At 38.4% G+C, this 26,577-nt stretch overlaps 1 protein-coding gene across 2 annotated transcripts in view; it reads right to left on the reverse strand.

Moving 5' to 3' along the window:
• TRPC6 (transient receptor potential cation channel subfamily C member 6) overlaps nucleotides 1-26,244 on the reverse strand; it is a 93,880-nt gene extending 67,636 nt beyond the window's left edge. Inside the window, exons 1-2 of one of the 2 annotated variants that reach the window (XM_026034962.1) lie at nucleotides 26,108-26,244; nucleotides 22,203-22,205 (exon numbers count right to left, since the gene is read on the reverse strand). In XM_026034962.1, coding sequence (XP_025890747.1) covers nucleotides 22,203-22,205; nucleotides 26,108-26,244 — 140 coding nt within the window. The remainder of the gene's footprint in view (nucleotides 1-22,202; nucleotides 22,206-26,107) is intronic. The other variant, XM_026034960.1, reaches the window with a different exon arrangement.
• Between the last annotated feature and the right edge of the window lie 333 nt (nucleotides 26,245-26,577).

Consider the following 26,577-nt stretch of genomic DNA (forward strand, 5'->3'; position numbering starts at 1 on the left):
CAGGTAAGGTGCTGGGCAACATAACATGTTCTAGCTGACCCAGTGTAGCAAGAATATCTGTAGAAGCTCTGCTGAGGAGTCAAGTGACTCACAGAATACATGATCACAGTGCCAGAGTGCTCTCCATGCAGTGACCAAATTCCCAAYAAGGCCAGGCATGCATATTCCATTTTGTCAACAGTGTCTAGTTACTTTGCAGTCAGCAACTACTCAAGGCCAGCACAGCTGAGATAGGAAACAGTTCTAACAGACTTAAGGGCCCCGCAGGACAGGTGAGTCCTTCCTGGGCATCCAAACTGTGTATCCAGCAGCCTCCCATCAGGGCCCCCTCTGTGTGGCTCCTAGGATTCTCTGTGCAGTCTGTAGTGTAAATCTATCCTGCTTTATCTTTCAAGAACACTTGAGTGTTGGTGTCTAACCCATTCCTTCTCGCCTTGCAGTCATTCCCTGCTTGAGCAGGAGGGTTGGACTAAATGATCTTTGAAGGTCCCTTCCAACCTTAACTTTTCCATGATTTTTACAGCTACCCCTCAAGTACCCCTCAGTGTGACATAGTGCTGGGATTCGCCTGGATAATATTTGACAATGCACACAGGAGGAGCATGGTGCAGAGACACAGAGGTAACACTGCACAAAGCCAGCCTCGAGCTACCACGCTGGCATAAAGTTGAAGTTCCTGAATTCACTGGACTCCTGCAATGTTCCAACATGCTCCAGGATGCATGAGAAATTACTGGTTTCGGTGATGGAGCAGATGAGACCTAATGCAGAAGCCAGCTTTGACCTGGCCAGACCGATAAGTCCAGCTCAGTACCAGCCACAGCAGTGTAGGACACACCATGCAGATTGAGCTGGGTGTCACTGCTGAACTATATCAATACACAAACATAAAATCTTGATAAACAGATCCCATAAACTTAGAGTGTGTACCATATAAAGACAAGCTGTATAAAGAGTATCACATAGATGAGTTCATGGAGGCATTATGTCCACTGGAAAGACTGCAAGCATTATAGAACTTCATAAATTCTACTTAGAATTGTAACTATGCAATGAAATACTATCATGCATTAAATCCATAAGTGTTCCTCAGACAAATTTCTCAATTTAGTTACTGTAACATATTTTGGTTTTATTACAATGTTTCAGGAACACATTTACACTTTCTAGTACAACTGTAAATACTTTCTCATTCAGCGTATTGTCTGAGATGATATTTCAATAGTTGTACTGTGGCTCTATTATACAGCTGAATGAAAGTGTCACAGGAGGTGTAGTTATTGAGACAAAATGCAGCACTGAGTAAAATCTTGAGTTCCTTCTCAATCTCCATATCATTTTTTTTTCCCATAAAACAAGAAGATGGGGAAGGTGGAGGTATACAAGGAAACCACAGCCCCACAATAGGGAATGTGTTAGGTCCAGGACTTTGGAATTGTTTCTGGACTGGTTTAGACAGTCTAAAAGCATCAACTTCTTTGGGATTTCCTTCTTGATTCAGCATGAAGAAGAAAAGTCCAATGGAAAACTTTCAGAGGATGTTAAGCTAATGAAAAATAGGGATATTTAGTAATTATACACATCACTTTACTCTTGTATGTACAAACATATACAAAAAAAATCTCTCTCATTCCTTTTGTATCTTTCTTCTTTTTAAAGAAAGTCTACTTTTGCAGAACAAAATACGTACATTCTACATGTTGATCCAAATGGCCATAACAGCCCAAAACTATGACGGCTATGACCAGTTCCAGTAAACTCTCCTAGTGTTGAAATCAGAGTGGCTGTATGAAAATTGACTGCTGCGAATAGTCCCAGGAACACTCTGACTCCCAATGTGTGACCAGGAATTGTTTGGGAGAGTGTTTGGCTCAGGCAAATAGCATGCCAGGGACTTTCCAACTAGTCTATCACATACAAAGAACTAGTTCAAGATATGAAAGTCAGGAGCAACTCTGTCTGCAGGGACCATGAGACTATAGTGTTTAAAATTCTGAGAGAAGAAAGACAAATAGCAGAATTTCAGGCTGAGGCTTCAGGAGAGTAAATGTCAGCTTGTTCAGAGATCTACTGAACAGGATTATGTAGGAGGGCAAATAAGTCAGAGATAGTTGATCGACAGGCGTACTGTTCTCAAAGAGCAAAAACAGTACTTTCCTCCATGCGTGAAGTCAAGCAAACAGGACAGAAAGCCATAATGGATGAAAAAGAAATTCCTAAATCATCTGTGGTGCAAAAATGAAGCTATTCAGGTGCAACACAAGGCCAGAGCATGCAGAGGTGGAGTTAGGAAAGCCAAAGCTCAGCTTAAATATTCAAGGATGTGAAGGGATATGAAGATATGCTTTCAAAAATACATTGACAGGAAGGCTAAGGACAATGCAGGTGCATTTCTCAAGCAGCAGACCAAGTGACTATTCCTTGCCTTTACAGAGAAAGACTTAGGTACTCAATGCATCCTTTGCCTTAATCTTGACTAAGACATCCTTTACTAGTCTTGACTACCATTAAGCCCTTCAGATCCCCAGCCAAATTGAAGAATCTGTTGGACTGAAACATTACCTACATTAGAGAAAAAGTGAGTTGAGCAATATCTATGCCAGTTGGATATGAAGAAGTCCATGGGACCAGACCAGATGCACAAGAATTTGTCAACACTGAATTGTTTATTCTTGATCTGGAAAGACTTACACTACACTAAGGTAATGCTTCAAAGAAGAGCTCTTCCCTTTTGATTACACAAGAAGCAACTATACAAAAAATAACTGTGAGACATTTTGAAGCCAGAACTCAAAAGTTTATTACTTTACATTAACCATTTCCTTCAATTACATCCATCTTTTTTTTCACCTTTGCAAATAATTTCCCATGTCGCATTATATCAAATGCTTTATTGAATTCAGATAAATTAACTCTACTGTCTTCCCTACTCATGTGCAGTTTTCTATTGGCCTGTGTTGTACTTTGTCCTATTTTTTTTTCTGATTATTATTTCCTTTAAAATTTGTTCTAAAACTTTGTGTATTGTTCCACTGCACCCTTTTTAAACAGGGTTAGTGCATCTATCATTAATCAGTCATGAAATACCACCCCTATTTGATAGTTCTATTAAAAAATGAAATGGAAAAGGAAAGTGCCTTTAGAAACTGAAAGCTCCTGTTAACCTTGGAAAAATGATGATAATATTTTCCTCTATTCCTTTTACAATATATTTTGAAACACCCATACCTACATGAAATTTAATTAGAAGGGACAGTCTTATAACTTGTACTGAGCTTGTATCTGATTGAAATATAGCTTATTTTTCATTGATTGTATTTCACAAATTCATTTCATTTCATTAATTTCATTAGTTTGTTTACAAACCAGCTGAAAGGCAACACAAAACTAATTTTAAATATTTCAGTTAAATTGCCAGAGTGAAGAAAAATGAATACAGTGGCGGTAAATAGAAAGGGAAATAGTTATAATACAAGAAGAAAAAATAATTGCAAAATAAAAATAGTGGATTACCACAAGGCATATAGGAAATCCTGGAACATGTAAAAGGAAAATAAKCTAGAAGAGTAAGTAACTGATTTAAAAAGAAACTCAGTCTTATGAAGGAAATTATAAACCTTCATACTGTGGAAGAAAGGTAAGACTAGCAGAAGACCATCTTGACAAAAATCTTGAGTCTTTCTGTACAGATTAGAGGAAATTACTGCAAGCAGAAACTACAACCTGCTAAAAAACAACACAAAATAAAATGAGAATGAAACAAGTAAAAAGCAAGACTTAATGCAAACAGAAAGGTACCTCAAAAGTAGCAAGAATTTTTTCCACAAGAATATCAATACGGAAAGAAAACAACCAAGACACTTCATGTTCCACTACTATACCATGAGCAGAGGCTATCAGTGGAGGATACTAAGAGGCCCCAAATAGTTATTCAAGCAATAGTTGATTGCTTGAATTAAACTTAACTAATCGTTATCTAGAAAAGACTAACAGGAATGACTTGCAATTGGGATTTCATAGTATTTAATAGTATTAGTAAAAAGAAAAGACTAAAGACAGCAAGAATTCATGAAAAAATATAAAGATGAATTTTAAAAAAAAATATTGTGAAGAGCTTAGTTTGCAACTAATACTGTTCTGTATGTCCATTGTGGGCCTGCATGATGGAGAAAAAAATAGCAGGGCTCAGCACTGGTAAATCTTGTTGTTCTACATGCTGAACATATTTAAGCTGTTTACACTTCTTTCAAGATGAAGGATAGCTTCTATTTTTCAAGGACTCCATGATTCACTCTTCTACATGATCCACTGGCATTTCTATATCCATGAGAAAATGCATCATAGAGCCTTTCTAGTGTAAACTTAGAATAATTTTATGCAAGTTCAATTATACCATTTAATTTGCCTGAAAGACACGTTTATACATGATTCATGTACTCATTTGTTGCTCTGCAATTGAAATATGCTGTGTTCTGCTATTTTTTACAGTTATCATGATAATATAAATAAGTGCAATGTGCACGGGGATACTTGAGCTAGACTACACCACTGACATTATAGGTGTCAGAAAGACACAGGAATCATCACAATAAGGCCCATCTAAACTCTTTTTGACTATTTCAGAAATCCTAGAGTTCTACATCTAGGCTGACATAAACTGTACATTAAAAATGACTGTTTCTCTCTACTGACTGTAAAAGGACTAACTGCAATAGTTAACCTGGGCATCAAAAAACAAATGTAATATGCATAACACACTGCAAGCTGGCTTTTTTCTTAAGGGAAAGTGTTGATTAAATTATGCCCAGCAATGATGAAAGGTCAAATCAGAGACCCGTTCTTTAATGACTCACATGATTATTTGTAAAATAATTAAGCTCTCCCCTTTGCTGCACTGCTCAACCACTGTAACTCTGTGATGTTTTTGGAAACATTTTTCCTCACTTGTAGTGCTTGAGTATCTTCCAGCAGTTTACTGAGTGATATAATTAACATTGTCACATAGCCTTCCCTCTCTTTCATCCTCAGTTATATATATGAGTTATCTGACATGATTTCCATGCTGTGACTCTGCTCTCAGGATTTTCCCAGGCTCTGGGTGATCACATCATTGACCTAAAGATCATCTGCTGATTCTGCCTCTTCCAAATCAAAAGTCCCTGAAACGTCATTGGTATTTCTGGTACTTTGAAGAAGCTCCTTCAGAAATACTATAGCTGAAATCTTAACTGGGGAACAAACATTTTCCCCTAAGGGTTGTCTTCAGTACAGTTATATGTCATGTCTGGATGTTCCTACCATAAGTAAAAGGATCAGAATCAGTGAGCAGTATCATCTACTGTGTCAAAAGCAGCTATTTTATCTGTGTTGAAAATTGTCAGCTATAGTGAAAAATTAAATAATCTCTACTTGCTTCAGAAATTCTAAAAATAAAATCAATTCAACACACAGCACAGAAATCAATAATGAAATTTCACATCTTGCAAGTGTGTTATAAATCTTGAGATGTAACTTCAGGGAGAGTATAGAATCGCTGCCACAACAGTATTTAAAATTTTCAGATTCAGTATAAATTTTGACTGGATGCAAATAAATGCAGTACTGCTATGAGCACACACAGGAAAAGGTATCAAGCTTTTAAGTTTTCCATAACAAATATATATGTAATTCTCAAAAACTGAAATATCATAAATCCAGTGATGATACACAATCATCAAGGCCTTTTCTTTTGACAGAAGCTGTAAGTTCCTCACACTATAAACTCCTCACAATAAATGCCATGTTACAAAATGAAAATCCAGAAAGACTAGTCCTTGTAAGTTTAAAGCAAACGTATTATTTGAAGGTTTTAAGTGCATGAAAAAACTTTATTTTTATTCACAAGATATTTTTATTATATTTCTTAATATTTTCCGTCCACATGGTTGTATATCTTTTTTCAAATATTGTTCTCTTTCCCCAGGCAGTGCCATAGTTAAGGCAAATTTTAAGATGGTGTCATCTGATCTTTTAACTTCATTGATCTTTTCCACCTATTTCGACTTACGTATGCCCCCAGTATCACCATAATATTGTTCTGTGCTTTATTTATTTACATTTTTGACATTTCAAATCCCACAATCCAAGGGATTTGTTTCTGAAAATTGATAAGAACCGTAAAGATAACTGCAAAGTTGCCTGAACGCTCAATTACAGTAGAAAAGTTGATTACAGTAATTCTAATTGTTCATAGTTTTGCAGGTAATCCAATTACAATCCATTCTGCTGTACTTCATTGCTAAAAATAGAGAGTATGGAAGTTACTTAAGTTTCTCAAACATAAAAATCAAGAACAAAAACAACCCACACCTTACACACATAACAGAGCTCTTCAATATGTAAGAAAAAAAACAATCATTCAGGTTATCAGAAAGCTACTCAAAATTTCCATGGACATAATGACAAGACAATGGGTGGAGGAAGTGCCTTTAAATTTAGAAGCATACTCAGAAAATAGTCTTATGTAAGTACTGGGTAAACAGGAGAGTTGCTAGATACCTCAATTAAACTTGAGCTTATTTATCAATAACATGAAACTACTTTCAGGTCTATTTCAGGACAGCAATAAAAATGCAGGTCTGATGTTTGCATATTCARTTCTTCACACAGAAAGTAATAACCATAGTTCTGGCAGGAGACACTTCAACAACTGACTGCAGCCAAGTCAAGCTCTATGTTTTAAACACATCTTTGGATATATTTAGGCTCTTGGTTAGTATTCTCATCTGGGCTTTTAAATTAAATGAGTAGTTATTTTTTTCAAGTACTCAGCAGTCCACATTTTCAAATTCTGGTTCTTAAACATGGTACGAAACATTGTGATTACACCATTGACTCTGCTGTCAGTTAAAGCCACTACCACACAGAACTCATTACATTCAAATTGCCTCAGACAAAGCAAAAAAGGCACCAATTCTTAAATTCTTAAAGAATTCTAATTCTAATATTATGTTCAATAGCAGCTTTTAACAGGTGAAGTCCTTTAACTCAGCTAAATCCAAAGTCTTTCAACCTACATTTATGAAAATTAACTCATGTTTATATCCTTTTTTAAATTTGCAAAACTGACAAACATTTTGTACCATCTGAATATCTCTATAAAAACTATATATTGAAAAAAATCTCTACGTATATACACATAGTATCTCTTTGCCTACCTGTCTCTAACATAATATATGAGCATTGTTTACTACCATCAAATACTTGATGGCATTTGAAGTTTTGTGGCTAGCAATCTCTGACTCATTATGCAGTATAACAAATGACTGATTAATGTTCAAATAAATACTACAGAAGCCGTGAATGTATTTCCAACCAATATAATATACCAAGAAAAGAAAAGAAATATCTCTACAACATAATGATTAAAATATGTACAACACCACAAGCATATTGAGGAATGTGATGCAAAACAGACCCCAGTAAAACTTAAGCATGTTCATTTTAATACATTTAAGACCCTTTTTCCTTTAAACTCTTTCTTTTCTAGCACAAAAATATCCTTATAGGGGCAAAAAGAAAAAAAAAATGTAGGAACAGGCTTTTCATTTCTTTTGCTTTGGCTAAAGCCTAGGTTCAGTAACGAAGCCCTGTGGCTTTCACTTAAGACTACATTTTAGTGCCATTAATATCATCAAGATTTAATCACATGCTCAAGCGCTTCCTGAATTGGAGGGAGGTTTAAATACATGTTTAACCTTAAGGCTTAGATAATTTACATTTTCATATTAGTTCTTCTATTGCTCCCTGCCCACCTGAGAATGGATAAACTCAAAAGTAAAAGAGGTTCTACAAAACTCGGTGATTTAAGAATGTATAATCACATTTATCAAAACAAGCCAGTTATTTTACATTTYAGATGGGTATTTTAAATAAATATAACTGGTCTTCGTGTTTTTAAGCTACTGACAACAAACATTTTTGTGTTTTCCAAGACAGAAATCAATTATTTTCTTGAATTGAGTCCCCATGCTCTGAAATGACCAGAAGGATGTCTGCAGCACTCTTTTTTCTTTTTTTTTCCTTAACATTATAAAGTTACTGTTACTTTTGTCAAACTAGATTTTATCACATGCTTCTGGATTTGCACCTTCAACACTGCGCTTCCATATTTAGAAGGTTTTCTCCTAATAAATTCACAAGCTGTATCTTGTATTTGTCAACCTCTTCATCACATGTTTATCTGCAAATATTTAAACAGTATTCCACTTGGCTTTCGTCATTAACATCATGACCTACTGACAGTAGGTCCCTACAGAGTCTCTGCAGTCTCTCTAGTCATCACAACCTGAAGAGTTACATAGACTGCTTCTTGTGTCAAGCAATGGAAAAAAAAGTATAAAAATATTAGCCATCTAATATACACCAAAACAGTGGAAGTAAAACTGCTTTCAGGCTTTGCAAACAAGAGTCATCTGTGGCCAACACRTGCCTGAGCTTTCCCAATGTTAGGCCTGGTCACCAAGAAAGCATCAGGGGTCATCTCCTCTCCCCARACAACACTCTTAAAGCTGATGAAGTAAATATTTGTGGCTACATCTCTGGAAGGCCCGATCTGCACGTGCCACACTCAGACGCTTTGCTTATGTTTGCAGCCACGTGCCGAATGTCAGAGTGTGGCACCTGGCCACAGCACTGCAGTGCCAGGGTGCTCTGCCAGGAGAAGACCTGCGATGGGGCCTTCTGTGGGCTGACATAATATGGGGACACATAGATGCTCTCTGGGTTGATCAAACTTTTAGGAGTGGTGAAATGGGTCTTAAAAGAGGAGAATTGGTTTGTGCTGGCTGACGTTGCCTCTCAAGCTCYAGCCTCCAACTCCTGCTCTGCCCAGACCTGCATAAGCGCCTCTCAGCAGCACTCTCTCTGCTCCAAAACCCCATTTCCTCCAGTGTGAATCAGGACCAACTTGCACAGCTGAAGCTGTGGCATGGTTTGTTATACAGAGCTCTTGTCGCAGGCTCTGGGCTATGCTATCAATGGAAAGATCAGGGAAACACGGAAAATCATCTCCACCAGGACTGGAGAGGTTTAGAAAGATAAAAATAACTGAAAATGCCTTAATAAGGAATGTGATCTACACAGCACTTCAGCTAGCTGCTTCTTGTGCCACTTGGTCAGAGAAATTAGGCCAGATAATTTTTAATTTCAGTTGTTAACATCTTCCTAAAGCTCATCCCAAGCTGGGGCTACCTGACATTTTTTAAGACTCATGCATAAAAGCCAGAACCTTCAGTAGACTGATTCTTATCTTCCAAAGCACAGAGCTAATGATAAACAGAATCTGAAGACTGTGGAGCCTGAATTGTAGCCACGGAAGAGTATGAGGAATAAAGAGATCCAGGACATCCATCCACAATAGAGGTGAAGATAGCAGATAGAAGAAAAATTAAGAGATGACGAACTGAATGAGGGGAAAAGCACTGTCATGTGGTTTTACCCAWAAACTGTGGTGTGTAACACAAAATTGCAAACCCTGAGCATGAAAATGGAAGAACATCAACACAGCTTATAGATCCACGCTGAACTAACTCTCCAAACAGCATATAACTGCTTTTGTTTCCTATAAAACAGATAAACATCCTGTAAGTGGCAGGCATGATTATTCTAGCAGTCACATTTGACTGATTAAGAATCTTAATACATATATTCACTTATTTATGCATCATGATCTAAAACACAATTGAATATGTCCATCACCTGACATGAATATCTTTAATTTCAAGTATTTCAAGAAAATGAGAATCTCCCAGAAAAAAATCAATGATGAAACACTGAAGCAAACTGGAATCATATTTCAATGCAGATCTTTCTTTAAAAATATATATAAGAAATACTGCAAAAATTCAGAGGAAACAATATAAACCAATTCTTTATTGGATAAAAGAAGTTCTCCACAATTATTCCAGTTGCAGTAGACTTTTTCTGCTCTCTCTCTTTTCCTTTTGGTAAAAGAAATAAATGCATCCTATCTATATCCTTCCTGTATCTATGTTAGGAAAAAAGTCATTTTCATTATGCAAATATGGTGTATAGTTAATTAAATGGAAATAGTAGCATGGCATTATGATAAAGTCTAGTTCATAAGTGCTTAAAATAGTATTCAGTGGAAAGAACAAATGACTAGYCTTACCTCAAAGAAAAATAAAAATAATAATAAAGATGAAACCAAAATCCATGAAAATGTGAAAGGATCAGTTATTTCTGCAGATATTGCCAACTATGTGCTACAAAGGAAGGTGAAGAAATATCAGTTCTGTACAAAGAAAAACAATGAGCATACCACCAAAAATTAATGTAGTGTAAATTTGGGATAAAGAAAAATCACTGGAGAAATGTTTTGCATTTCAGTGTGTGTTTATAAAAGGGGGGAATATAATGTAAAATATATTACTTTTAATTACTTTCTTTAAACTTTTTTTTTACTTCTAATTACTATAAATACTGGGATTTAAAAGTAATTATGTTATAAGAATAAAGAAACATTATCAATGTTTATTGTTCCCTGCTGTGCATAAATAAAGTACTTCACTATCCTGACCTCAGCAACAACTTCAATGAAAATAATTATAATAAGTCACACAAGGAATGGAAATGCTGTTTGACATTCACAGTCCTGGGAGATTGTCAGGATTCCAATAAAGGAGTAGCTGTTGATAACTATCCATAGTTAGATAATAATAATAATATACTAATAAAGGCAGGTATTTATAACATGTAGACATAGCCTTTTATTAAATCACTCCAAAATTCACAATGGTAACAAAAGTTTGAAAACACACTCAAAAAAACCCAGACCTACACCTATTGTCTTTAACAGATAACAACAGACAGCATTTCCTGAGCTGTCATTTTTTGTTGTTGTTTTTTGGTTGTTTTGGGGGTGTTTTTGCTTTTCTGGTTTTGCTTGGGATTTTTGCTTGTTTACTGGGAGGCAGAAGAGATTTCTCTTCTACCCAAGCTGAGATAAGTCTTGCTTCCCAGCCTTTGACATGCAAGTACCTACCTCAACCCTGGAAAACTGCCTGTCCAGAAAGAGAAGAACTAGCAAACTTCCTAAAGGGTATTTATTTGAACCAATATATTTCCACACTTGCACAACCTTTGCAGCAGTGACGTTGTGGTAAATATCCACAGAGAACATTTCATGATTACTTTTCTTTGTTGCTCTCAAGAGAAATTATGTTCCTGCCTTCTCAATGCACTCTTGAGAAGAATCATAACGTAATTAAACTTTTAATTACATAGAAACACCATCCTTTATCACTTAATGCTAACAAACAGAGAATCTGTGGTGAACCATGGCATGAACAACAAGGGTACAACAAGGGGATCAGGAGGGAAGTTGTGCAGCTTGGGTTCAAACCCTAGTTTTGTGGAGAAGGTGACATTCTTACCATTGCTTTATAACTGAGCTGAAGCATCAGTTCCACTGATAATTTAACTATATTTTCCTAAAAAAGCAGACAAGAGTGAATTTCTGGTCACAGAATCACAGAATGGTTCAGGTTGGAAGGGACCTCTAGAGATCATCTAGTCCAACCCCCGTGCTCTAGCAGGGACACTTGGAGCATGGGGCACAGGGTGGCATCCAGGCAGGTTTTGAAAACCTCCAGACAAGGAGACTCCACAACCTTCCTGGGCAGCCTGTTCCAGTGTTCTGTTACCCTCATAGTGAAGAAGTTCTTCCTCATATGGAGATGGGACTTCATGTGTTTCAACTTACACCCATTGCCCTATCCCTGGCCACCACTGAGGTCACTATCATCTCTCAGGCTGGTACGTCTGGGAAACTCCACCACAAMCAACCACTGACATTTCCCAGCCTGAACCCTGCCGTCCATCCAAAGAGACATCACACACGGATGATTAGCAAACACAGTCTCATACATAGAGAGGCATGGGAGGTGGCGGTGAACAGGTAATTTTGATGTGACTCAAAACAGACATAATTTGCCGCTGGTTTCAACTAAGAAAAATCAAACATTGTTATTGAAGGCAATTTGAAATTCATAACAGAAAAACAAATAGTGAACCTTTCTGAAAATAGTGTTAAAGTTCCTGTTTTAGGAAAAATAAAAGGTTGAAATTTGAGTTTCTTTTTAAACATTTTAACCAATATCTGTTAATGCAAACATATCTAATAAAAATTAATTCCAAATTTCACCTTTACATAAGATTCAGGAAAATGGGGAAAGAGATAGTTCCTAGATAACTTTTGTACCGGAAAAAAGAATCAATTTGTTCTACCAAGTCCACAAGGTAGCATCCCAGAATGCAACAGGAAAAAAAGGACTTGCAGAGCTTCACTTACAATTTTTCTTCATTTACAAGTTTATTCCTCCCCAGATATTCCTGGAAGTGATATACATACTCTTCAGAGGAACAGTCAGCATAGAATATTGGGGAATTCAGTCTGTCTCTCATACAGAAATAATCTCTGTGATGTGAAGCTAGCCTACTTGAAGTACTACTTCTCTGGATGCTACACATGGGAACTGATGAAAACTGTTTCATTGCCTCTTTTCCCCGCTCTGTGAAGTCAAAATGCAAGGCAAAGACCATAGAGTGTCTTCAATATCAGCTTCACTGTTTTCTAGCATTTATCTTGAATTTATGTTGATGATTTCAGACAAATGGCAATAAAAAGCTTTATTTTTATATTATTATTATTTTCTACAACCTAGGCTTTCTACATCCCTTTGAAACATTCCTTCAAATCACATAATTTTTAGCACCTTGTGTGTTTTTTTCTCTGTAAGGTACTTAATAGTCACAATTTCCTTCTCTAGAATTTCTTGCTTATAGGTTCTCAAAATTGATGTTTTTTTAGCATACAGAGCAGTAGCTGATGCTTTCCTGTTTGCTTCCAGCTTGTACCTCAAGGCGTTACTCTGTTGTCTTGATCAGTCACTGACCTTTCTACCAGACTATGAAAATTTCCAGGTTATGACAAAATGGATATTAGTCCATTAAGACTTCAGTGGGATCTCTAATTCTCCATTTCCTATAGGATAATAAATGATAAAATAACAGCCTTCTACATTTATGCAGACAGATTGAAGTAAAAAAACATATTAGAACTGAAGCCCTTAAAGCATTCTCAAGGGTAAAGCCTACTCAGCTATACTGCTAAAATGTATTATCACATTTTTGCAAATACTCCAGTGGTTTTCACTGAAGCGCACGCTCTCAACGACTCACTGACTATCCTCAAGACAAATACTATTAGTACTACTAAGAATGAATATGCCTAAGAATAACCCATCCAAAATATGCTTACTTAGCAAAACAAGTGGGGTATATACACTGAAAAAGTTGCAACATCCCTGAGTGTTCACTACTGCCATACAGCCGGGCAGCACAAACTCAGCAGGCACGGAGGCCACCTCCACTCCTTGCCCAGTGCCAAGCTGCTGATGAGGGACATACCTGAATTTTCAAGTGGCATCTACTGCCCCAAATGCTGTTCTGTACTCCATGCAGTGAAAAGGCGGCCAGCCATCATGKGTCTGGATGAGTCAGTCTAGGGGCTGTCTAGTTGGCAATTCTTATTTAAGAGAACAGTCCCTGCCTCTCTCAGTACAATATTTATAGATTAGAACTATCTTATCTAACTTACAGATAAGAACCATTCCAGGTAAAATAACATGCATTCAGAAATGATCATTTGGTCAAAAAAGATGCTTTGCTGCTGTCTCTCCCATGCAGTTCTGAGTCTCCAAAACAATCCTCCTGTCTCTAAATTAGGCTTTTATCTTTGGTACCTTTCAGAAGAAAATGGCATGCTATCCTATGATTAATGATGGGCAGGATCCTTCCTTCAATTCAAAGACTAGTCACTTGAAAGAAAACCTATACATTTAAATAATCTGTGGAAGGAGAAAATCAATTTTGGATGAATGCTGCAGTCATTGAGATAATGCAAATACACATTTGCATTCATTCTTGAACAGAAAATATTTTCTCTGCAGATGTCATGCAAACTTTAGGCAATTAATTCTTCTACAACTTAAAAAAAATWCAGAGGAAAAACCTCAGTTACAGTTAAGGTGCATTCTGGACCTGCGTGTTTACCAGCCTGCATGCAGTATGCAGAAGCTTTAAATTAATTAAAGATAGCGTCAGCAAGCCATGTGCATAATTCAGTGGGGCGAATACGATCTAACATCACAGAATGTCACAGCAAACACAACCTTAATTGTAAGAAAATATGTTTTGAAACTAAACAACATAACCACCAACAATTCTACTTTAACCGTGCTGATCAACTCATAAAGGCAGTAGTGAGAAGACCTGAAATTCTGTGAAAGCTTTTATGCCAGTTCTAAGAAATCCTCCATTGCAATTTATTTAAAAATTAATCAGAGTGAATACATCTGCATATTATAAGTGATATATTAACTTAAAACAAAAGAAAAATCCCTCTAATTTTTGGCTGATGTTTAAATTTAAGATTAGAAATAAAATTCATTTTGTTATAAGATAAAGGCATTAATGTCTACCTACAAGGTATTCTTCTTCCTGCCTCTCTTTCTGTAATGTAGGGAATATCATTAAGATGTAGAATACCCTTCTTCATTTTCTCCTCACCAGAAAAAGWAAATTAATTTAAGTGTTGAACAGTTCAGTAGGCAGGAGTATATATATTTATCACAATTCATCTTAGTCAAATAACTATGTACTATTTCACAGAATTGATCTCTGGAGATGATCTAGTTCAACCACCCTGCTCAAGAAGGATTATTTCAAGTGGGTTGCCCAGCACTCTGTCCAGACGGTTCTTGAGTATCTCCATGGATGAGACTACACAACAATTCACGGATCTTAAAAACTGAGGAGAGCACTTTTCATCCAGTCATACAAATTCAAATCTCACTGAAGTCAAGAGCAATGCATCTGCACATTGTGAAATGCAAACACAAATAAAAAGGTGACTTTTAGATGTACTCATTCCCAGTACTTCAGTTACTGGCACTGCAGTCCTTTTTTAAAATTCAGAGAAGTTACATAAAATGAGCTATAACTGCCTCTGATACTTTATTCTTCTGTCTTACTTTTAGACTTAGGAATAGACTACTGTGTCTCTGGAGAGCTCCATTAACACTGGTTAATCACAYAGTATGAAAGTTTCACACACAAGCAAGATTTCAAGGCTGACACCTTAGACAGTGTCATGCTATGTCCTGGAAGTTTTACTTACCCTCTTCAAATTATCCAACTTACCACTGAAAATCAACAGAGAAAACAAGAAAAATCAAAAGAACACCTATTTACAATAAAATTCAGAACAGTTATAAGAATATAGACTTAAATGTGCAGCTTAATCCCATTCTGTGCATTTTATGCATTTAAACTTATATCTCAATATGCTCATTGCCAATGGCATTTTCATACCTGCAACTCAGTTTTGCAGTAATATATGGCATAGATATATGCAGCTTTTAATTAATTACAAGTCTAAAGCCTAATCCATGATGGTTATTAAATCTGGAATCAACAGAGACAAAAATTTCTGAAATTTAAATCACAAAGTTCCTGAAAGAATTCCAATGATCTACTTTTTCAAGGGGGCTATCTCTTTSCATGCACTGGAGAGGGGACCAGACAGTGGGCCAAGCTAGATSCTTCATTTCAGACAAGCTCTTGCAGTCTCTTCAGCTCCCTGAGGGAGAAAAAAAGCCTGAAGATCACCCACAGAGAAGGCAGGTACAAGTAGATACCAGCAAGATTCCCACCTTTCAAACTCAAATCCCATGTCTTAATCAAAAGCAAAAGGTAATGTTTCCTGATATCTGAACTAAAGGATATAAGCTTTGAAAGCAAGCCATGGCAATTCTGCAGGGTGTGGGACCCTTTCCACTCCCATCATACGTGATCTATAGCATCAACACCCAGGAACTTTTCCAGAAATTGAAGAAAAGTGCCTCCAGGAGGGCTAAGACACAAAATCATGAAGCATCCAGATGCCAGCAGGTTTCCCAGCTTGGTGCACACAGTCCCAGGGGTGCAAGCACTCTGCCTCTGGAATGAAACCTGGGCATGCACCAATACAGCCAGCTCTTACTCCAGTCACAAGGAAAAGAAAATTCAAAGAAGAACTGCACTGTGGCCCAAAGAGGCCCCCTGTTGTCCCTCATCCTCACTATATACCTCTGAGCCTTTTCTGACCCTCTGGTTTATCAAGATTTGCTTGCTCGGAGTAGGAAGTACATCCCATGCTGGGCAGATGTCAGGAAAAACACCCAAAAAGTACCACAGTGCTGCTCTCCCTGCACCTCCATGGTTAATCCTCAAAGATGYTCTTGCCCTCTGAACTGTTAATGAATGTTCTCACTGGTAATTAAGGACACTTCTGCTGTTTCTCAGATTTGATGGAAAAAAAACAAGTAGAAATCTCAGTCTATTAGAGATCCGCAGACGGTTCTGTAAGACTAGATTCACATTGTTAATTTCCCTTTTTTTATGCACTATTTTTAAGCTATGTTGCACTGTTGCTGTATTTTTGGAAGTGGCTGTGGGGTAAGAAATCCCAGGGTATATTTTATATATCAACTTGTTAGGTAAGATCATTATTATTTTATCATACAAAGCAGTGTTGAAAATTCACTATCACATCAGTCGCTGCTTATCCACCAATGCGTTCACATCAGATGTTGCTAAATGATTAAATAGCTTTCTGCCCTAATCCTCTAAAATTACTTTTGGAATAAAAATGGAAAATATTCATTTCTACTGCTTTGTACAGTAAGTGGTATACCAGTTAATTCAGCAGACTTTCTGGTGATACTGGGATTGCTGMCTTTTTTTTGGTAGCAATGCTCTCTAAGATGTTTTAAATGATATAAACACTCTTATATTTAYATGCCTCTTCCACTCAATCTCTTGCTTGTTTTTCACACACAGATTCATGGCACTTACTTACTATTCTTCTTCCATATTATCTGGCATGTTGCCATAATTCCTAAATATTTCCTGGACATGCCAAGACTGATAAAGACAGTCACAGCCTCACTGACTTCAAGGTATCTCACAAAATAGCAGCATGGATTGTGGTCCAAACTTTTCAGCAATTTCAAAGATGTGCAATTTTAGTTTTTAAGACCCTGAAGTGAAAACACTAGTTAGAGCAACCACAATATCTATTGTCCATGGAAATTTTCATCTCATTCCCACTATAATTAAAGCAAAGTTATACTGGCTAACTCCCATCGGCATCATTGCATTTTTCTGAACAGTGGCTATATTTCTAAATTGAGAACAGTACCTCTACAGAAAGAAACAAGAAAAWTTACCTTTTAGGAGAAGAATCAAGATTCTGACATTGACTTGAGAAAGCTACAAAACCTTAAATTTTTATAAACTATCCTGAGAAAATTAGTAAGAAAATTATGCTAAGAGAAAAAGATTGTTTTGAACTTCTACTACAAATATCCTCATGTCTGCCAGCTAAATGGAATTAATTTAATTTCTCCAGTCTGATACAGTGGAGCATGTTGAACCTCTACACAGCCTGAACCTTCTGAGTAACCTCACTAGCCTGTGTGCTCCGTTGAGGACGATTCCACAGCCAAATGCAGAGACGAAAGTAAAACCAAAGCAGACATGGTGCAGAGAGATCCATAAGCACATAAATTTGTCCCTCATTTCTAGGCTAAGAGAAATTTTGGAGTTCTCAATGTACTGGATTATTCTTTTAATAAATACCATTAGTATTATACAAATTTATATTAACTTACAAAAAGCCTGTTCTCCATTGTGTGTCCAGAATAAAACCGTCACAACCTTTAAAATATCATTTCAATATCCTTCTCCATTCCATACCCATATTAGGTTTACTGCAATTAGTTATAAAGTAATAAATCTAGCAAGAGGGAAGAAAAAGAAACTTCATGTATAATCCAAACTTTGCCAGTAGAGATAATGAACTAGAAAATGACAGTGCTCATGATATTTCATTAATAATAATAATAATAAAACTTAAAAATTGAAAGTAATTCTAAATTAGCTTAAGGAAATAATGCATAAAAAAAGATTAGCAGAGTGGAACTAAGCTAGTACAGAAAATCAATTGTTGCATTGCAAAAGGGAAGCAAAAATTGATTTATATTCTTTGATCATGAAAAAATAATTGGTTAGGGATAACATCCGAAGAGGTTCATTGTGTTTTCTAAAGGGATATCAAAATGCAGAGATCAATACAATGTATCTGATCGTACGTAAACAACCAAGTATGCTTAGAAACCACCAGAATGTGACTATAAATAATAAGGCACTCCTGCAAATGATCAGGAAAAAAGCCTACCACTGACTATTTAAAACCAACATTCAAATCCTCCCTACCACTAAAGTCACCGTGTAGGGGGGCTTACAGCTTACATATCCCAAATGCTCTGAGTGTGGCATCAGTCATTTCCCAAAACATCCTCCTGCAAATTGCAACTCGGTTAAAAACACCTCTGGATCCACAMTAGTGCTCCTACTATTGCACTTCTGCAGGATGCTGGGTGCCACAGAGGTACTGAACTGACCTGATCYGTGATTCATGATATTGCCACTCAAAGAAGGACACTCTTCTGCCAAGTGCCAGGAGCCTGGCATGGTGAGAGCTGTCCTGTCTGCTACATGTCTGTGTGCAGTGCACTTCGAGAGGTTTAGAAGAAGTGCCAAGTACTGAATTATTACCACTTGGCAGGCCCTAGACAGATGTACACAAAATAGGCTAACATCARTTAGCGCTCTGATCCGGCTATGGCATTTTCTATTTTAGAAAGAGGAGAAACAACATGTATAAAACAGCTGAGATATGTACAGCACGGTCAAAATCTTACCCAGGAAAATAATATACTCAAGGATGAGAGAATCTTGTATTTTAAAAGGAATCTAAGTAGTCAGTCTTAATTCTTAAATTCACTCAAAATACAGACTAGACAAAAAAATAGTTCATTGACACTGAGAATACAAACAAGACTTAATAGGAAGATCAGACCCACAAGTCCATCAGCGTTAACACCTCTCATGGCAAAAGAAGTCAAGAGGAAAAAAATCATCACTCTCACCCACCCAAGGACCACCACCATCTGCCAGGCACACAGCTATTTCCAAGTTCAGGCTGGATGGATGTAAAGAAATAAACATTTGTGAAAAAAGAAATGGTTCAAGCAGAATCAGCATGGCTGTGTGGTCACTAAGATTTTCCAGCCCTGGATCTCAAGGTAGTTCATGTTCCCATCCAATTCAAATACTGCCTACCTCTACATAGTTGGTCCCCATATGTCATAGCWAAATCAAAGGTCTTTTCAGAGAAATGGTTCAACTGGCTCAGCAGGAGTAATTTGTCCCTAACAGCAGAGATTAAAGAGGGTCATACTAGAAATATATGAGGTCCCTACACAGCAGAGAGACTCCAGTCTGTGATATGCAAAAATACGGCAGCAAAGGTAAGCATACATCTGCTCTCACAGTTCATCATGGACATGGTCAGGAGGAGATCCCACTGTTCTTCATCTACTACAGAGGTAAATTTATAATATTAGTCTGCTGAACACCCCAGGCTACCCGTGAAAATTCCCACTAATTTCAGGGTGACCTGAACTTGATATGAGCAATGCAAATCTTTCAAGATTTGGTGATAAACCAGCCTACTAAATACACGAGAATTTCCTAGTCTGTATCTTCTGCAAAATTGCTAGCCCTGGATCACCTAACCTTGTGACCTGTACCTCTTGCCTTTTTTTTAATCCCACTTGCATCAGATGTGATTTTTGTTTCTGTATTTCATGATCCTTCCTTCCACCTACACAGGAAGGCCTCGGAGCTACTTAAAAAAGAAAGTAGAAAGGATCACTTTTTCAGTTTCTTCACCAACGTAGACACTGACAGCATAACAAGCATCTAATCAATCCCTAAGGGCAAAACCAAATATCTCAGTACCATTCTTCTGAGCTGGTGGGGGGCAGGTTCAGGTTGGGTTTGTTTCTCACTGAMGCATGAGGGCGAATACAGCAGCAGTGCGACAAGAGCACAACCAAAGGCATCTTGGAGCCCAGAGGTGGGTGTTACAGCCACTTCAGAGTGATTCAAGGTTATTACTACTTATACTGCTGTGTATCTTTTTTATTTCATCACTGCAGTTCCACAGCAAAAGAAAGTGGGACATCTGCTACAAAGACTTCACACAACAAACCTGTATCTGCAACTCTGGCATTTTGTTTCAATTTGTGATTTTTTTTTTTTTTTATGAGAGGAAATTGCGTTCAACAGTTGTACAAAGCAAGATATTTGCACTTTGCATACAGCTTTGAAACTGCACCCAAGATGACAGTTCTTGATCTGAAGGTCCTCTACTTTTCCATTTACTTAGGACTTTTGTACCTAAGCTCACATCTTCCTAGTCTCAAAGCTTATTTTTTGATATTTTCAAATGCCTATTTCAATATATTTGTCTGAGTGCAGAACAAGGTTGCACTGCCAATTGTATTACTAATATTAGAAAGTGTGGTTAGCTAAAAATGAGTATAGAAAATATACTCAGATTTTAGTCATCTCCACATTATATTCCATCATTTCCAGTATGCTAAAAATAGTATACTTGATAATGTATTTAAATTGTCACTGCATATAAATAATAACTATTGCACTGCAAGATATAAATGCTAATCCATTCGAAGGAAAATTGCATGTAATTTAATTATTGCTAAGCTTTCTGTCCATATTTAATTATAARAACTTAAATAGAGCTTATCATCCCAAATCCTTTAAACCTGCTGTTGAATAGATTATCTACATGTGGCTGTGTTCACGAGTGTGTGCGGTTCATTTTGGGCACTTCCAAATACAACAAATCACATCAGACTTCACCAAAAATGAATGCACACGGCTTGACTCACCTTTGAGATGTAATTTGCAGTCTTATACCAGTTTTACTGAAGATCACTATTTTTCCAACAGCTTCAAAAGCATGAAAAGCTCTCGCAGAAACTCAATCTACGCAATACACTGGCTGCTCAAGGGAGGTACTGGAACAGGTTGTTTCCAAAAAGAACAAACTGGCTTCTAGCCCTGGACAACATCATTCACTTTATGGACTGAGCTGCACAGCTGTGATTTAACAGTGTTCACTAGCAACAGGCTGAGGAAATAAATGCTGCTGGTCTGTTCTGCTGCTCTTTTAAAAGAACCTATATTGAAGGTCAAAGCCCAGTCCACAAAACACAGCTCTTTTTTTGTCATGTCCAATTACATGGGAAACATCAAACCAAGTCAATTTTTTTTTTGAATAATTAATCTGTCAAGCTGAAATATGGAAGCCATTATAAAGCATAGTTTTTGCTCAAAGCAAAAAAAAAATCTTATATAGATATTTGAAGGAAATGTAGAGGGAATCAAATGCTAGATATTATGGAGCCTGGTAAAAGCAATGATGATCTTTTATCCAACACTTTAAGGATTAAATTCAGTCACCAAAAATATGAGAACTACAAATCTGATTTTTGCCTCTGCCCAGTGGGAAGTGGATCCATTAGTCCTAATCATAGGAAAGTGTTCTAGTCATTAGTCTATAAAAGGAAATCCTCCCTGTACTAATTCTTCCACCTTTTTGTTGTCAACAAAATCACTGCAACRTATTTTCAGAGAATATAGCATCTCAGTAAAGAGACTGGCAATCTGAAACACAGCTGCCACATTGCACAGTGCTCCCTGAAGAGATTATGTCTAATGAAGAGTCTGGAAGATAATTTTACAGGTCATTTCAAGCAAGATAGTAGAGGCTGGAGATCAAAATGATGCTATGTCAATAGCAGAAACTGCTATAATGCATGAAGAAAAAAAGTATTAAACATGTTATTTAACAAAGAAAAGAATTGAAAATATGTATGGAGTTTTACTATGCTGAGGAACACGTGACTTGAAAACTGCAGAAGCTGAGGAGAATCTGCGCCTCAAGGCAGTTCTGCTGCTCAGAGCCCTTTTTCTCCCTGTTTCATCTGACACTGTGTGCCTCATTTGCTTTACAACTGACATTTTAATGCACAATTGTCCTTCTACACATGTATGAGAAAGTAGATTGTTTTTCACAATGCAAACTGTTTCAGAGTGTAAATAAGCAATACAACCAGACGTCTGTCTGAATTATTGCATCCTCACTAAGTTGGTATGCTGACAATCTGTTCTTCAATGACAGATTTTCAGTAGGGATGTTTACATACATGAACTACCCCTTCCACTGTCTATCTGCACTCCTATTTGGGAGGACACACCAAGCGCTCCCTTTAACTACAAAAACAGGCTCTTTGCTAGTGAAATACTCGCATAAGAGAAGGAATATGCCCAAACGTTTGTATTTCATTGGGCAATGTATCTTTTGATATAAAGGTGGAACTGTATTTTTGGTACATTAAGGGAGAGACTAAAAGACTAGATAAAAAAAGGACCACTAGAAAGAGTTGTAGGGATATATCATTTCTAATTTGCAACTATTAAAATCCTATTAATGCAGCCTCATCTTTTGGAAACCATTTTATTTATGGCTTTTGGATATCACCTACAGTAGGGTTTTTTTTTCTGAAGATTATGAACCCAAAGAAAACCAAGACATTTTTCTATGAAATTCCACTAGAAGTTGGTTTTGCCACATCCTGCAAATAAAGGTAAGGGTATTCTACCCACATACTGGCAGAAAAACTGCAGGATCCTACTTAGCAGGGCAGCTGAGCCCAGACTACCCTGCTTGCAAGAAAAGTAGCAGCTGCTTCATACACAGTAAAGCTGTTCTCTTTCCTCCCCCCTTAAAAAAGGTGCTACTCAACTCTTACTGATGCAGTAGGATGCACAGGGCTCAGTACGATGCACACTGTGAAGTACTGAAGCTCAAAGCAAGCCTCAGATGTAGAAGTCTGCCCGGCGATGCTCTTGATACCCATGGAGTCTATTAAATATATTGACAGGTCAGTGCTCTGAGTATTTTTCCAGTTCATATGTACTTTCATAATAAAGCACACTATACTGTCTTGGCTTAATGTAACTGAGAGTAACTCAGTGTTGCTGAACTCACTGCCATCACTGACATAAAATCAGTCCAGTTTGCTTCATCACTAAATTAGTCAGATTTTCTTTTTTTTTTTTTTTTTTTTTTTTTTTTTTTTTTTTTTTGTCTTTTTCTGCATTTTTAGCTGTGCTATTTTACAATTAATGAAAGACCTGGAAAATTATCTGAAAAAGAAAAGGGTAAACTTGGTGGCTTTTATGAAACAGCAAATCATTTGCTGCTGTAAAGGAACCATCTATCAAGGCTCAGGAGTAACATCACTGAATTAGAAGTTTTAAAGTAACAGTGTTTGAAGGATTTGGGTCTTTACTTACAAATACAGGAAGTTTTCTCAAAATAGTCATTTTAAATCCAGCCACTAGACAACTTCAAAGCAGTCACAAAGCAACACATGAAAAAGAATATTCTAAAATCAACACCTGCAGTGAAGTCACCATATGCACTAAACTATCACTGGAGTAAAGCAGTTTTCACATTTCAGTGACATTACACCACTAAGTGTGCTGCTCCCACGGTACTGCTTAAAAGCAGGTATGTGCTCCAGCTCCTTGGGAGTACGCTGCATTCGGTTCTGCATTCATCACCATCACACAAGATGCTCTTAAGGCATTTCTGCATGTGCAAATCATGTATGCCATTTTCCAATTAGTTTGACAAAATATCAAGAACTGCTCTAAGTGAAATTTAAGTAGTTTCAGTTGCAATGTTTTAATACAGAAGCTGRAGGGTTATTTTAATTATCTAGCTTATCAAAAGCATGTTCTTGTGTTTACACAGGCATAGTTTCCCAGGCAATATAGTTTCACCTCAAGGGAAAGGCCCACAGACCCCAAGGTTTTCATTTCCAAAGACTGCTAAAGATTCACATCAGGACTGTCAYGGAAAAGTGGCACTTTACATTGTGGCCAGCACTTTAAGAAGTCACTAAAGAATAAGCACTGATAAACCATATATGGAGAGAGTTGGTAAGGCATGCACACTGAGTCCAAGTGGACTCACAGCACATGAAATGCTGATTTTATATAATTTATCTGTCTAAGCAATACAGACCCTCAATCAGCGGGATACTCAGGATCTCCAAAGACCTGCTGAATCTAAAGACCGAGGGTGAGATAAGGTAAGGCTCTCTACTGTAACAGCCTCGTGAAATGCTGGTCATTTGGGGATTTCCAAAGAAAGTGGAGAAAAGCATTCCTTCTGCATGTACATTACAAAACTGCACACAGTATTTCCTAAAAACAGGCCACCTGATTCTCTTCACGTATGAAAGCCATGAGCAAAATTGTGGCATCTCACTCAAGGAGAAAGATCCACAGAAGGTACTTCAAACACAATGCAGTTGGACGTTAGGCAGTAAAATTCAAAACGTGTGATCACCATGTCCTGGGGTTGCCCAGGCTGACCATATTCCCCTGCTTTCTGGGCAGACCACACTGAGGCTCTGTGGAGCACACCTGCAAGGTGTCTCCATGTCTAGAGAAGCTCCACCTGGTAGCAACCCCTAAGTCTATTCTGCATTAAAAAAAAAAAAAAGCAGGTTCCTTGAAGCACTCTTTTCAGTTGGTTTATATAAAAAATGAGAAGGGGATCATCCCTCAGCTTTACATTTGCCGCTCAAATCGGGAAGCTCCTGTCTGAAAACAGACGAAGATTGACAGAAACTTTCCCTTCAAGAAAGGACACCATCATCCTGAGCAGAAACCCACAGAATCAGTCATCTAAAACATTGGTGGGACATGACTTCAGATAAATTCCTGTATTTACTGTTAGGCTAGTTCTCCAAAGCATCTTGATCTGGAGGTGGGTTTTCCTTACTGCCACACTGAGGTGATGTGGTCTCCACGCTAGTGTCCTGGACCAAGAGCTGCTAGCACAGGTCCATACTACTGCTATTCAAATGAAAATACTAGTATCCCACAGCTTCTGTAGATTTTAAGATGCATTTTAAACCACTTACTCAAGATATATCTTTCTTTATTCACAACTATTCTGAATTACTATATTCACAATATTCACATAGCCACATATTCTACTATATTCAAAACTATTCTGAATTAATCGTACGGCACTTAGGAAGTGAAAATTCAACAACTCCAGTTATTCTTAAATGAGGTTCCAAATGCCTGAATATCTAGAATATTGCCCATTTCCTTGCTATTTTCACCAAGTCCATATGTGGCTAACAAGTCCCTCTGTGGTAAAACAGCTCAGACTACCGGGGTTGATAACTGGAGTTATCAGTCTAGCTGTAAAACACAATTTGTACAGGAGAAAGTGCACATCTTATGGCAATCACCTGAGATTTCAGAACTCTTCTTGAGGTGCTTAATAGCCATTTTTCCTCTCTGTGGGATGCCTTTTTCCCCGAAACATTAACAAGTGATAATTATAGAAGTCATGCTGATAAAACCAAACCAGAAGGACACGGTAAACACTAGATGTCAACTGACCTGGTTTTTAAAAACTGTCGTTCCCGGAACCTTTATAATTTATATATTCCATTTAGTTTCAATTGCAGACATTCTTGCACTTTACTGACTTAAAATACTAGTCGGTAGAACTTAAATAAAATCCCATGAAACTATACGACTTTGAAAAAGGTGGTAACGAAGGAATTAAGGGTTTATGAACTAGAATCTAACGCGCGCTCCCCGGGAAAAAAGAAAATTACTAGAAAGGTTAAAAAACCTACAGCGCTTTTAACCCCGCAGCGCTCGTTTTAAACGCAAACGAAGCGGCTCGCGCGGCGCCGCGCGGAACCTCGAGCGGCTCCCGCGCCCCTTGCGCGGCAGCGGAGCGGCGGCCGCTGCGCGACCCGAGGAGCGCTGCCCTCGGGGCCGCCCCGGTGACAGCGGGGTCCCGCTCCGCGGATCTCAGCGCACGCCATGCACGCTTATCCCATGCCCGCGCATCCCGTGCCCGCTTATCCCACGCGGGCGCACGCCATGCCCGCGCATCCCGTGCCCGCTTATCCCACGCGGGCGCACGCCATGCCCGCGCATCCCATGTCCGCGCACTCACGCGGGGTAGAGGGCGCAGGGCGGCAGCGCGCCCTCCTCGCCGGGCTCCGCATCCAGCAGCAGGTAGTCCTGGCTCTCGTTGCGCCGGGCGCCGGGCGCGCTGCCCCCGCGCGCCGCGTACGGCTGCGCCTGGCTCATGGTGGCCGGCGSCGCGCGCTGCTCCGCGCCGGGCGAGGACGGCGCCGCTGCAGCCAACGGCGAGCGCGTCACGGGGCGGCCGCGCGGGGACGGGATCCCCAGGGCCCCCCCCTGCTCCCGTGGGGACACCCGGGGCACCCAGGTGCGTTTTGGGGACCCCCTCCCGGGGGGCACCAGCAGCAACGCAGGGTGTGGGATTCCCATAGCCCATTCCCGCCGGGATGACGGCCGAGCGGGCGGGATGCAGGCGGGATGCCCCGAGCGGGACGGGCTCCCGGGGGCTCCGCGGTGCCCACCCGGGCTCTGCAGGAAGGCGGCCAGCTCCGTGTCCAG

This window comes from Nothoprocta perdicaria, unplaced genomic scaffold (assembly GCF_003342845.1).
Source record: "Nothoprocta perdicaria isolate Ctin4 unplaced genomic scaffold, notPer1 scaffold_153, whole genome shotgun sequence".
NCBI classification, from domain to species: domain Eukaryota; kingdom Metazoa; phylum Chordata; class Aves; order Tinamiformes; family Tinamidae; genus Nothoprocta; species Nothoprocta perdicaria.